Consider the following 11,925-nt stretch of genomic DNA (forward strand, 5'->3'; position numbering starts at 1 on the left):
ATGGTGGACATCCTCTCGGACGTGTCCGATTCCTTGGCTGCTACTCCAACATTCGTCTTGACCACCGGCCATCACCCCTTCACTTGACATGTCCCGCCAAAACTCACTATTCTTAAGTCGATAATATGCCTCTAACATTCAAGTGTTTTCTCAATGTTCGTTCTTTTTTTGGGGGGGGGGGGGCATTGTCCAAGGTTACCAGGTCTTATGCTCTCATTAAAAACGTTCTTCTCGAGGGAAAATTTGGAAATTGCTTTTCATAATCATATTCAGCCTTTCAAAGACACTCCAATTCACCTTGTGTCGTCTCTTTATTTCATAAAAATTCACGTCCATAACAGATAATAATAATAATAAATGCCGTGCCACTTTGAAATGAAATGTCTTGCGTACTTCACCTCAAACATCCATGCTTCTCGCCGTGTGATCAGACGGAGCTGAGTGTACTTCAAGGCCTCCTGTCTGACCATAAGAGCTCCATTCAGCAGAAGCTGGCTGACAGCTTGGAGGATAAAGTTTCTGAGCAACTGCAGGTAGGCAATGCCTTTTATCTGTTTCAAAATTATCACGATTTATACACGCACTTCGACTAGAATTGGGCAGTTCACAATACAAACGAAAGTACATTGATAAACAGTACGCGTCGTATCGGTAAATGACGTATCCTGGCTGGCGATGCGTGTGGGCACGGATATGTTCTTGTTGGTGATATGTGCTTCTACGTGATGTGATGGAATGCTGGTGTGTGTGATGTGCACGTGCACCCTGTGTGTGCAGGTGCTGGAGGATCTGGAGGCAGGCCTGCGTGCGCTGGAGATGCGTGTGTCGGCGTTGAAGGATCACCATGAGGAGCTCGATCCAGCTGTCCTGCAGGAATCTCACAGGCTGCAGGTGACAGAGCACAAATGTCTTTGAACTGCCCAAATCTAAACAATATTGCATTGAAGTTATTTTTATATTTTTGTTATATGTAAAAAAAAAATATTCAGCGGAAATATCTCTTTAGTTAATGAATGGATGCTTATCTTATCGCACTGTTAATTAAGCAGATGTTACATGCAATCGTTATTGTGCATGAAGAAAAAAAGTGCGTGGTGTCCGAGTAGACTATAATAGTAAAAACAAATTACGAGTAAACAGCATTTGTCAAACTCAGCTTATTATGAATTCGAGGACATTCATTATCTTATTGTACATCGTTGGCCATTGTCTCTCAAATAGGGGGTTAACTGAGAACTAAAACACCAAAACATGTTTTGTTAAAACAGAAAAGCTAATTATGAGACAATGCGTGTGTGTCTGTATGCCTGCTGCTGCTGTTGCCTTGCCAGGACACGTATGAGGAGCTGATGAGACTGCTGGGGGCGCGGCGAGCGGAGTTAGGCCATGACCTGGCGCTGGAGGCACAGCTGGAGCGAGCGTTGCGTGACCTCTCGGACATGATCGACATGGGAAACAAGAAGCTGTCGTTTGCCACGCACACCTCGGCCGGCAGCCGAGAGCAAGTCTCCAGCCAGCTACACAAGCACAAGGTAACGGGCCACACTGGCTCCAGCACACTCACACGGCAGGACACAATCAAACTGTTCATATCTTTATTTTACCAGGTAAGGCCCACTGAGCTATAAAGATATTTTTCAGAAGCGACGTGGCCAAAATGATAGCTCAACGAAGTGGCTTATCACGTGGAAATTAATAGCAGCCAAATACTCTTAAACGCATGTTTCTAAATGTGGAGGGAAAAACCGGAGGACCCGGACAAAAATCTACGCAACCACGTGGAGAACATGCATACTTCAAATATCCAGGCATCAAAGTCGAGATCGAACCCATGACCTCCTGCATACCAGGCAAGGGAGATAACATCTCACCACCACAGCACCCCTGACCCGGCCCTTCCGGGGGGGGAGCCATCTAATGCACTTGAGCGTTCTGTACATTTAACTAATTAAAAGCGTAATTAACGTGTCATTAAAAAGTAATACCTCCGTGTGATGTCACTGTCATGTGCTTGACGTGTGCTTGGCGTGGGCACTCGCAGGATTTTTTCCAGAGCCTGGCTGGGCTGCAGCTGAGTGTCGAGGGCCTGGCTGAGAGCGTGTGCCGTGGGAGTCGGCAGCGCCATGCCAAGCTGCGCTCGGGGCTACTGGCGGCGGCCGCCGCTCTGCAGGACAGAGCGCACGAGCGCGGCGTCCAGCTGGAGCGCATCCTGCAGGTGCCCTCCTCGTCACACCTCGCTCCGGCAGGCTCATCCTCGGCCTCACTTTGCTCTGCAGTCTCCCTGCCGCCACGCACCGACCATGCGTGCCGCGTGCCGTGCTGTTAGCCATCACGCTGGCGTCGTGACAATGAAGCATTTGCGAACGGAGAAGTCGGTGTACAGGTGATCACCGCCTGCCTCCGTTGCAGATGTGGGGCTCTGTTGAGGCGGAGTGCGGCAGCCTGGCGGAAGAACTGCAGGCCATGGAGAGTGGCCTCCCCACGAGCGGGACGCACGATGAGACTGAGGAGGCGCTCGCCAACCGTGCTGCCCTCTACAAGGTCACCGACGCTGCCATGCAGTGCCACTGCTACTGACAACATGCCACTGACATCATGCCACTTTACACTGTGCTGGCAATATTGTGCCACTAATGCTGCTCTGACTTACCTCCACATAAAACACATTCCTGCGGAGGGAGCTGGTAGGAACGTTGGGTTGCTCGGTCAATGGCCAGGGTCAACAGCGGCGTGGTGTATTCCGCAAATATGCCCGACTGTGAGGGCGGGCACAAGCCGGCGTGAGTAGGTTAAACGTTGAGTTTTATAAGGGCACCACGGGGTGACCAGCCCCTCCCCACCCAGCCCCACCCCTCCCACCCCCCACCCAGCCCCACCCTCCCCACCCAGCTCCTCCCCACCTCCCCACCCAGCCCCTCCCCACCCTCCCCTCCCCACCCAGCCCCACTGTCCCCATCCCGCCCCTCCCCACCCTCTATTTCTCACCCAGCCCCTCCCTCCCCACCCAGCCCCTCCCTGCATGACGGACACAAAAATCCCCTGTGGGCTGATGTAACCAGGAGGTTCCTACCAGTATTAAACCTGTGACTGCACTGGTCTCACGGGCATGGAATATCCTTTGTGACTTTCTGGGTTTCATTGACGTACTCCATAAGCAATCAGGTCCCCAAGACCAATGCTGATTGTTTGCCTTATTGTGCCTGCTTTGCTCTGCGCCGCAATCGTAAACGACAGAAACTCAAGGAGAGCCTTGCGGAGAGGCAACCTCGGCTGCACGCGGTGCTGGAGGACGGGCGGCAGCTGCTGGGCTGGCTGTCGTGCCCCGCGCTCGACTCGCAGCTCACGGAGCTGGGCGAGCGCTGGCTCGGCGCCTCGGCGCGCAACGCGCGGGAGCTGCAGCGAGCGGAGGCGCTGCTTCAGCACTCGGCCAGGTCCGCGTTGCCCAAGCTCGCACCCAGTGGCCCGTGGCAGAGAATGAAACTTGTTGTTGCGTTGCCTTACCGGTGTTACGTCATTTCAGGGCACGTGAATTCGTGTTTAATTTCGTATGCTAACTGGTCAGGTTTCAGAAGGAGAGCGCTGAACTCTCCGAGTGGCTCGAGGCCTCGGAGGCAAAGGTGGAAATCTGGAGGGAGCATGTTCTCAACGAGCCGCAGGACCCAGATGTGACACGGCAGCACCTGTCAGATTTCCTGGTTCGTTGTTTCTTCACACTCTGATATTTTTTCCAGGCAGACTGAACTGTTCCTACGAAGCACTGTAATTGTATACAAATTGCAAGAATCAAACTGGGAAACTGTAAATGAGCCAAATGACACGCGGCGCACATCTCCCTCCGCATGATATTTCAACAATATTCACATCGACCGCAACTGTGCCTGTTATTGTCCCCCCCAGACCTTTTCCAAAGACGTGGACGCCAGGGTGGCCCTGAAAGCGTCGGTCATGAGCACGGGGGGCCAGTTGCAGCGGCTGAAGCGGGCGGATGTCGCTGACGTGCGGGCTCGCCTGGCACAGCTGGACGAGCGCTGGTGCCGCTTGCAGGCGGTCGTGCCCCTGCTGCAGGACAAGCTGCAGCAGGTGCGACGGGCACACGGCACGACGCATAGACGCGGCTCGCCGGCTGCAGTGGGGGACGCACGGACGGGAATTCACAATCGCAAGGGAGGCCAGGGCCATCAAGCAGAAAAGAAGCTGTGTTTCGTGGCTTTGATGACAGGAAACTCGAGTTTATTTTCTCAAAATATAAATATCTCACCAGCAGCGATGAAAGACTGCCTAATAACAGAGAGGTAGTGAAATAGGCTAATCTTTCGGCAATGACTTAAGAGTAGAGAGAGAGGACAAATTGATGTCTGTAATTTGAAACAAAAATAATATAAAAGCATGGGTTCATTTGAAAACACGGGAAAGGTGAACGAATTCTTCCATTAGGGTTAATTTCCATTTGTTTTTTGTGTGATGCAAAAATGTCTCGCTTCTTCATCTCAGTGACATCTTGGTGGCACTGCAGGGAAATACTTCTTCCATGTACGTTGTTGTAGCTGGCCTCTCCATGGCTTGCCCGCGTCCGCTCCCTTCCAGGCACAGATGGAGAGACTTCCGTCCCGAGAGGCGATGACCGAGATGGGAAACTGGATGGAGCTGATGGAGAAGATGGTGAAGGACGATGAGATCAAGATCCAGGATCTGGCGGGAGCCGATGCTGTCAAGCGACACCTCCAGAAGTACAGGGTGAGGAGTGGATCTGCAGATAGCACCACATGCATATGCAGATGGAAGTTTTAGAGTCCTGATTTCATCATTACAGTTGTTTTTGCACGGCTAAGCAATGACACTGTTAAAGTTTACAATTTTAAACATTGCATGGATAGGCTTGCACCCACTGAAGGAATGCGGAATATCCACGGCCAGAGATGAGTAGTGCCCATCCCGTGTTTAAGCACGGAGACACTCTCACTTCACGGATTCTCGTTTGACTCATTACATGTTAGAGAAATACTTGTAAATGTACAATTGACATTACTCTGGCAGTGCGGCAGTGCTTAGTAGCGATGCGCTTTGTTCGCGGTGGATGCTGCTGCTGTTCCATCGCAGGGCTACAAGGTGGAGCTGGGCAGCAAGCAGCTGGTGATCGACTTTGTGAACCAGTCGATGCAGCAGGTGAGCGGCCAAGACGTGGAAAGCAAGCGTAGTGACAAGACCGACTTTGCCGAGCGACTGGGAACCATGAACCAACGCTGGCAGCTCCTGCAGGCAACGGTCACCAACAAGGCAAGAGTCTGCGTGAAGTGTCTCAGGACTCCACACACCTCCAACTGCAGCCTCGTGAATCATCCAGTCACAATTTGGGATCGCGGTTCCTTTTGATAATCGACTGTCTTACGTCTCATTTTTATCGTCTGATGTGAATTATTTTTATATTCGCTTCGTCGATGAAGCGAATATCGATTCATCAATTGCATAATAATCCTTCCACGTAACTTGTGTAAGTAGAAATTAAATCTGCACCGTTACCTTCTGCTCTGACGGTTTTAATAGAGAATTCATGTTTGGGGTTGACAGGTCCAGGAGCTGGAGGCTGTCCTGGATGGCTGGGCTGAGCACGAGAGCAGTGTGCAGTCGCTGCGCTGCTGGCTGCAAGAGCAGAGCACACGGCTGCAGGGCTTCCAGCGTGCCGGCGACCAGGCGTCCGTCCGCACTGCGCTCAAGGAGTGCCAGGTCAGTTCGCTTCGTTTTGCCAGTACGCATGTGTGTTTAACGTCTTTCACGCCGTACGAAGTCAAACGTGTTCATCGGAGGTGCGTGACTCCAGCGGCGTTCTAGTCGTGCCTCTCTCGCCGAGCTAAACCCGTTGCTACGTGGTCCTTATACGAGCGCTCTCCTGATTCCCTGGCCTCAGGAAATGGAAGAGCAGCTGCGGGTGAAAGAGAAGGAGGTGGAGAAGGTTGAGCACCATGGGCTCTCTCTGGGGCAGGGCCGAAGCCCTGCGGTGTCCGAAGCCGTCATGTCCACCCTGAAGGACCTCAATCAGCTCTGGGCCAGTGTGGACCATCAGGTCACATAAATGCATTCCTCACAATGCTTTTGTATCACAGTGTCATTAGAGGCTTTGATGGAATTTTTACATTGTTATAACCTTATTGGTGTAACTATGCTACAGATAAGAGAAAGCGTGTATGATGGTAACCATTCACACTTGCAATGAGTTGATGAAATGCCATGGTTTGGGGTGACTGATTTGATTTCATAATCGTTCTTTTTGTTGAATTTATACTGTCTAATTTGGATCATTGTGCATTCGTTTATTTTTTTCTCCCTAAGCCTAGGTTTATCAATTGCATATTATCTGCTCATTATTTGTATAAATAATCGCTTTGTACACACGCTCTTCAAAAGACGACGCATTGTTACATGCGTAGTGTCTGAGCGGAGGGTGCTGTGGACGTCCACTGAGTGGAGCCGGTTTTGCTGCAGGTGGGACAGCTGAAGATCGGGCTGCAGGCCGCACTGGAGCAGTGGCGGCTCTACAGAGAAGCCCTGGAGGACGTGAACGGGAGGATGATGGAGAACAGCTACAAGCTGGCACGGTACCAGGCCCTGTCCGGCTCCCTGGAGGCCACCGTGTGTCAGGAAGGGAACCTCAAGGTGCGTGTCTCTCCCGCTGAACCTCAGTACAAAAGCGACGCCGTCGTGCCGCCGAATTCGTGATGTACGACTGTGACAGCCGCGCTCGGTGTGGCCCCGCAGACCTTGCAGGAAGAGATGGAGAAGCATGAGGGGTGCATTGGCAGATTCAGCGCGGTCACGGAGCAGCTCACGAAGGGGTTCCACCCGGCGAACAACGAGAGCCTTAAAAAGACTCATCGAGATGTCGCGGAGCGGTGAGGCTCAACACAGCACCAACAAACTGCAATATTAAATATATTTATAGATGTAATAACCAGATAATAAGAATGACATTCATACTGCGTATATCGTTTTTAAAGGCCACCCCAAGAAAGCTTATAATGCACAATTACAACAAAAAAATGCATCATTAAAGTGCTGTGTTATTGGTAATATTACCCTAGGAAATTCATTAAAAAAAACAACCCAAAAGTATCTTGACTTTCGTCAACTTGACTTTCGTTGCTTCGACCTTTCAGCCATTTTCAATTATAACCACATTACAAATTTCGTCCACGCGCTTTCCTCTTTCGTCCGATTTCATTCAAAACCTTCCAAAGAGTAATACTACAGTGTTTACTTAGGTAAGAATACAAATATTTAAAGGTATCATTTTGTACATTGAGTTTGTATATTCATTTAGTGTTTATTTATTCTCATGTTTACTTTTATTTTAATTCTGTTTATTTAGGTTTTGCACGCATGTGTTATAGAGTTACTGTAGTTATTGCACGTACGTTTTTTGCCGGCCAAAATATATTGCCCATTTCTGACATTCGTCCATGCTCTGGTCCCTAACCAGACGAAAGTGCATGGTATTCCTTGTACACCCCGCTCGCAGTCCCCACTCGGTGGGGCAGCGAGCCCAAACTCCTCCTTCCTCTAAATTCAGGAGCACAGCGTTCGGAACCTATGTCCGCGGAGTTTCTGTACCCCCCATGTTGCGTTTCATGCTTTGTACTGGGCTCCTACTGAAATAAAAAAAAAACGACCCACTCTGTTCAAGTAAACGGACACAGAACCGCTCAGCTGTTCTGCCATTAACTGTTACATCCTGCACAGGTGGAGCGCCTTCCAGCGGGAGCTGCTGGAGGCTCTGGCCTCATGCAGGGCCCTGTTATCCGTGTGGAGCACCTACCGCGACCGGCACGCCGGCTTGGAGGAGGAGCTCCAGCGGCACGAGGAGCGTAGCGCTGAGCTTCTCAAGACCACCTCCGCCAAGGACAGCGGCGACGGGGATGTGGCACTGCCACTGCTAGATTGCCAGGTGGGCGAAGCGGCAAGCGGATCGTGATTCGTGCCATGATTTTCTGGCTCATGTTCTTCTCGTTAAATACCAAGGCCCGATTCGTTTGGATTATTGTTTTCACACTTTTGTGAAATTTCACCGTTAGGTGGGAAATTCCAACAAAAGCAATTCCACTTTCTGAAAAAAAGCCCCGCATATAATGAGTAGGCAAAGAGTGCCATTGGAAATCGGGGGCCATACGTGTTGATGTTTTGCGTGCTAGCCTAAGCGATAGGCCGAGCTGATCAATCAGGCAATGTCCATCTCGCACACGAACGCACACACACGCGTACTCTGCCGTAATCCCTGACTAACCCCACGCACTTTGGGCCGTAACTGCAATTTCGAATGGTTTTGTGTTTTCATATCGAATTCGCCGCACAGGAATTTTCCAAATGCAGAACGGATCCAATTCTATCCAAATACGTACCTCATTCTGCCAAATTTCGGCACAATAACGGCCGAAAGAGACACGTGGATTGTATCCCAAGACAGATGGCAACAAAATAATATTTCCTTTGATCTGTGTCACGTATTTCAATTGGTTTGTAACTCAAGGACCCCCTTGCAGAGGTGAGCCGGTTTCATGTTTTGGTAATTTTTTTTGATTTACGTCATTTTCTGTCAGGTGGTTATTGCGAGACGTTGACATTTGTGTCCTGTCAGGCCCTGCAGAGCGAAGTGGAGAAGCTCCATGGTCCCCTGGTGGAGCTGTCACAGCTCGGGGAGAAGCTGAGGGCACAGCTCGATGAGAAGGTGGCCGCTCGCATCAAGGGAGAACTTGGAGCAATCACTCTCCGGCTAGAAAACCTGCAGCAGGCACTGACACGCCAACAAGGCAGCCTACAGGTGCGTTCGTCCATCCACTTACTCAACCGTTATTGAAAATGACCACATTCTCGTTTGCCTGCTTTGAGAAAATAAAGATTTTGATGGAATATACCTGCGTGTCCTGCTATGCTCAGGGTGGACTGGAGGAAAACAAAAGATTCTACCAGAGTCTGGAGTCACTTGAAGGATGGGCCAAGGAGTCAGAGGAGGTCCTCAAGCCCAACGATCCGAATAGCACGGCCACACAGCAAGCCATTCAGGACAGGATGCAGCAGCTCAAGGTAATGATTGCACTGAGGGATTTAAAGATAGATCGAGTCATCGATTAAAATTGATCCTTATGCTCACGATGCATAACATGAAAATACCGTGCATGAAAGTTCATGATTTCCTTTCTTATATATTGAGTACATTTGGGTCATGTGATCTCCACAGCCACGACAGTTGCTATTTTCATCACGACATCAAATAATGTATTATTGAATCGGATCGTGAACCCGAATTGTGATAGTTCATTGAACGGTGAGAGTGGCTGATCGTTACATGCTTAGATACCCTGGCCAAGTCATCAGCTTCCCAGTAAGAGAACTTTCCCCGTTGCGCTGCATTTGAACGCATTGCTTTTATCGGATTAGACACACGTCGACGGGTGCTGTGTCTGCAATTCAGGAGCAGATGCTCAAGTTTGGGGGCTTTGTGCCGGAGCTGGACCGGCTCAATGAGCTGGGCTACCGGCTTCCCCTGGACAACCAGAGCATACGGCGCTTGCAGCTTCTCAACCGCCGCTGGACGCTGCTGTCGGGTCAGACCTGCGAGAGGTTTAGGTATGCCCTGCTTCCCACTGCATTCCGTGGCCTCTGCGCTCGGTTAATTCCAGAAAAACCTGTAGCCAGTGAACGCATGTCGGTGGTGGTCTATACGTTTTCCTCGTTGTCAGCAGTGATGAAAAAAAATGTTTGGTTGAAGGTCTCACCAGGCCGCCACCGTCTCTCACGGTTTTTGTGGTGTAGCAGTGAATTGTACGCTTGGTGATATTAATTGTTGATGACTCCTGTGTCATGATGAATCTTAATCTCATGGTAGAAATTAGGCTCAGTAACTATGCAGTGATTGGCAGTGATTCATACACTCACAATACATGCATCGATTTGATGTGTGTCACAATTGATGGTTCTTAACGTAAAGAAATTATATTCTAATATAATGCGAAGGGATGACAAAAAACTATAGAAATTAGTTTAAAAAATTAAAACGAGATATAAAAGATGTTTATAAAAAAAGCTAATCGTGGATTGAGTCGCAATTTTGAATTGGAGCATTGAATCATCACACATCTAACAGAAATGTAGTCATAATATAAGACGATTTTTTTTTTCTGGAGAACATTACTGATATTTACTCGGCATATTAACGCCTCTCTGCGCTGTGCTTCGCAGCAAGCTGCAGGAGTTTCTCTTGCAGCGCCAGAGCTTCCTGGAGAAGTGCGAGAGTTGGCTGGAGTTCCTGGAGCACACGGAGGGCACACTCGCCACAGAGATCGCTGGCAGCCACGAAGCCCTCCTGGCACAGCAGCGTTCCCACGAGGCAAGCCTCTGAACCCGGCACTTGGCCCTGCCCATGGGACACTGCCCTGCAGCAATGCCCACCGGGGGCTGTGGCCTAGCTTGGAATGATTTAAGCCCCGCCCACTCCCCCGCCATGACCCCTACCCCTCACAATTTGATGAATTGTCCTAATTCGGCGTCCTGATTCAATTCAAGACTACACCCTTGTGTTAAACAATTACATGCAAGACATGAATTAAAAATTAGTTGGATTCTCAACACGCACATCATGGGTCAGTCAAGTGAAATTGGTAAGCTGCTCCCTCAAGGTACTTTGCGGAGTTTTTGGCTTCCAACAAAGGGGGCGCTATAATCAAGCTTCAATCTCCCCCCCTTTTATAAGCTTCTCTAGTGGCTGATTAGGTCGGATTCAAGTGCTTTATCTCTAAAAAGAAGGGTGTTACGTGGTGGTGGGGGGGTTGTCAATGTTTATTAAAGATGTGCTTTATCCCATTCGGTCAACATTCTAAGAAGACACTCCGCCATTGTGTATGCATCATTGATGAAGACTGTGTGGAGACGACCCACTTGGCTATTTCATCGTCGTGCTGAGTCAAAAGGCCCTTTTGAGCCATGATCTACGGAATGTTAGTGTTTCTGAGGAAAAGAGTGGCTATGTCGGCTCTAAGTTTGTTGAGATGCAGTGTGGTGTTGTTTTCCTGTGGCTGGACGCTTGAGCAGCTCTTCCAGGCGGAGATGTTCAGCCGCCAGCAAATCCTTCACTCCATCATTCTGGACGGACACAGTCTCCTGGACCAAGGCGAGGTGGAGGATAGGTAAGAGCGCGGCTCGTCACTGCTCTCTCTCTCTCTGTGCAATGCATGGCAAAAGATTACAGTTATGAGTGGAATGTATAGAGTGGCTAAATGCGACCACATATCAAGATGCTGTACAAAATAGGGTAGACACGTGCGTCAAAAGAAAAAGGGGATAAATGAGCATTTGTTTTTTTAGGTGAGGCAGTGAGGGGGTAGAAAGCTATAGGACTGACAAGGGAGATGATGCAATGGTAAGGTGTGGTTGAAGACAATTCAAGAGGCAGCCGAAGAAAGAGATGGTCTTGAGCAGAGGCAGGGTGAGGCAATCGGCAGTGCATCAAAGATCCCCAAAGGGGTGCATGGTGCACTTGTAGAGATTGGCACCTCTCTGCCCTCGGTACACACGGCAAATTATTGCTCACGCACTTACCTTCCGCTACAACGCATTCACGCTTGTAAATGTGCTCATGTAACTCAAATCCACGCATGCGTGTACGCAGGGATGAGTTTAACCTGAAGCTGACGCTGCTGAGCGACCAGTGGCAGGGCGTGGTGCGGCGGGCGCAGCAACGAAAAGGCATCATCGACGGGCTGCTGGCGCAGTGGCAGCGCTACCAGGAGCTCGCCGCCAAACTGCGTGCGAGGCTCGAGCAATGGGCCGACCTCGCCAGGCCGCAGCCTCTCCCGCCGAGGTCGCTCAGCCTGCAGCAGGCCCGCGCACTCCTTGATGACCTCCAGGCAAGCTCACGCATGCAATCTAATGGAAGGAAGGCTC

The 11,925-nt window shown here is 50.1% G+C and overlaps 1 protein-coding gene across 10 annotated transcripts in view; it reads left to right on the plus strand.

The window, feature by feature from the left end:
- The window catches only part of SYNE1 (spectrin repeat containing nuclear envelope protein 1), a 152,862-nt gene that overhangs the window by 103,152 nt on the left and 37,785 nt on the right, over positions 1-11,925 (plus strand). For 9 of the 10 annotated variants that reach the window (XM_078858176.1, XM_078858175.1, XM_078858167.1 and 6 more), the window contains 21 exons: positions 432-533; positions 778-891; positions 1,332-1,532; positions 2,042-2,215; positions 2,410-2,541; positions 3,235-3,431; positions 3,563-3,695; positions 3,898-4,080; positions 4,585-4,734; positions 5,098-5,274; positions 5,566-5,721; positions 5,903-6,058; positions 6,478-6,648; positions 6,751-6,884; positions 7,732-7,936; positions 8,624-8,806; positions 8,923-9,069; positions 9,458-9,612; positions 10,225-10,372; positions 11,074-11,168; positions 11,651-11,888. In XM_078858176.1, the coding sequence (XP_078714302.1) occupies positions 432-533; positions 778-891; positions 1,332-1,532; positions 2,042-2,215; positions 2,410-2,541; positions 3,235-3,431; positions 3,563-3,695; positions 3,898-4,080; positions 4,585-4,734; positions 5,098-5,274; positions 5,566-5,721; positions 5,903-6,058; positions 6,478-6,648; positions 6,751-6,884; positions 7,732-7,936; positions 8,624-8,806; positions 8,923-9,069; positions 9,458-9,612; positions 10,225-10,372; positions 11,074-11,168; positions 11,651-11,888 (3,351 nt within the window). The remainder of the gene's footprint in view (positions 1-431; positions 534-777; positions 892-1,331; positions 1,533-2,041; positions 2,216-2,409; positions 2,542-3,234; positions 3,432-3,562; positions 3,696-3,897; positions 4,081-4,584; positions 4,735-5,097; positions 5,275-5,565; positions 5,722-5,902; positions 6,059-6,477; positions 6,649-6,750; positions 6,885-7,731; positions 7,937-8,623; positions 8,807-8,922; positions 9,070-9,457; positions 9,613-10,224; positions 10,373-11,073; positions 11,169-11,650; positions 11,889-11,925) is intronic. The other variant, XM_078858171.1, reaches the window with a different exon arrangement.

Source organism: Lampetra fluviatilis, chromosome 7, assembly GCF_964198595.1.
Source record: "Lampetra fluviatilis chromosome 7, kcLamFluv1.1, whole genome shotgun sequence".
NCBI lineage: Eukaryota > Metazoa > Chordata > Hyperoartia > Petromyzontiformes > Petromyzontidae > Lampetra > Lampetra fluviatilis.